Below are 1,953 nucleotides of genomic sequence, written 5' to 3' on the forward strand. Positions count from 1 at the left end.
GACATATGAAATATATTGTAGATTTATATAAATACACAAAATTTGTTTTGCATAATACTGATACTTTTGTACCTGGAAAATACTTTGTTTTATATGCTGAACAAAAACTGTCTATAGTAAATTTAGGAAATGTTTTAAAATATAGAGAAAGATAATTCAAGGGTTTATTTTTTAATAATTCAAAAACTTTGAAAAGACTTCCTTTAAGCTGCCGGGCTTGATTTGTCTATAAACGAGCATTCGAATACTAGGGATTTCCGAAAACAAATTTGTTCAATATTAGACAGGACAGATTAAGATTCCTAAAGTTTTATATAAAACCATGAAATTAAAAGATTTTAATCTATGATTGGTATAGAATGCTTGGGCCAAGCTTTCTAAAGTAGAAAAATTAAGACATTCAACTCTGTAGTTTGCTGAATACAACTCTAAAATCCGTGTTAAATCCTAACTAAGCTTGAGATTCTCCTAACTTCTCTAATATGAAAAATTCTATTAAGTAAAATTGACATTTAAATAACCATTTAAGTTTAGGCTTTATAATCTGATTTTTTATAAAAACGTATCATTCCGAAAATATTGCAGGCATTTTTCATTTTCGAGACCATCATGTAGGCATTCTTAAATGATTCACTTCCAATGAATTCTTATTTTTACCCATACAAAAGACATATCCGTTTGAAATATTTAGTTTAATTATAAATGAATGAATGAAATATTCACAGAAATTCGAATTTTAACATCGAAGTAACAAATTATAAAGAAAAAAAAAGTTCGCTGAACTGTTCCTACGACCCAAATTTTCAGATCCTGTAAATAAATGAAAATTCCTTCAGGGGTGTAGGGGTGTATTTTTTTTTTTATTTTCTTTGGCAAAGGGAAGAAAATTTCGAGTAACAAGCTTTGATTTACAAGAGCTTATCAAATTAACCCTAAAAACATTTCTTTGACATAATTTTTCAAACAAAACTTAATTATGACATTTCGTCCTTAAATTAGGACATTGCTAAGAAATAAAATAATTATCTCACAAAACGCTTCTGTACTCTGACCCTCCACCTACCAAACTACTCTCTCTCAGCACAACTCATAATAATAACCCCTTTCTGACATTCCCAATATTTTTGACTGCGAAACACCAGCTAATACAGTTCCATTCATTACCCACACCGCCACAATACCCGAATTTTCAGCAACACACACACGCGCACTTACCCACTCCACCACAATACCCGAATTTTCGCCACCATACACACATAAACCCACTCCCCCCCCCACTCTCTTCATAATTCCAATATGTCTCACCAATTCCGCCACGACACTCGAAATCCCAACACCACATACACTCATTACCCACACCACAACGGCACTCGAAATCTAAACACCACATACACTCATTACCCACACCGCCACGACACTCGAAATCACAACACCACATACACTCATTACCCACACCGCCGCGACACTCGAAATCCCAACACCACATACAGACATTACCTACACCGCCACGACACTCGAAATCCCAACACCATATACACTCATTACCCACACCACAACGGCACTCGAAATCCCAACACCACATACATTCATCATTACCTACACCACCACGACAAGCGAAATTCCAACACCACATGCAGTTATGCACTCCACCACGACCGCAATAGTTCCAATACTACACATATTACCCATTCAACTACGAATCCCACTGTTCTAACATCACATGCATGACGAAATCAACTAGGATACCCGCTTTCACTATCATAAGTATTACTAACTCCACCAAAACACCCACAAATCCACTACCATCAGCATTATCCATTTCACCACGACCCACACAATTCCAGCACGTTTCCTACATCAAAGTGACCCACACAGTTAAAATAGCATACATTACTTACAATACAATGGATCATAATTTTAACAGCGAACAAACCCATAGCCCTTTCCAATCCA

General features: G+C 35.6%; 1 protein-coding gene across 1 annotated transcript; it reads left to right on the top strand.

Moving 5' to 3' along the window:
* The first annotated feature begins 1,296 nt into the window (after nucleotides 1-1,296).
* LOC129975492 (histidine-rich glycoprotein-like) lies at nucleotides 1,297-1,728 on the top strand. The gene has a single exon (XM_056088553.1). It carries the CDS (start codon nucleotides 1,297-1,299, stop codon nucleotides 1,726-1,728), a length of 432 nt encoding a protein of 143 aa, XP_055944528.1.
* The last annotated feature ends 225 nt before the right edge of the window (nucleotides 1,729-1,953 follow it).

This window comes from Argiope bruennichi, chromosome 7 (genome assembly GCF_947563725.1).
Source record: "Argiope bruennichi chromosome 7, qqArgBrue1.1, whole genome shotgun sequence".
Lineage (NCBI taxonomy): Eukaryota > Metazoa > Arthropoda > Arachnida > Araneae > Araneidae > Argiope > Argiope bruennichi.

Coding starts and splice junctions, on each gene's coding strand:
- LOC129975492 (XM_056088553.1), top strand. CDS start 1,297: ATGTCTCACCAATTCCGCCACGACACTCGAAATCCCAACACCACATAC.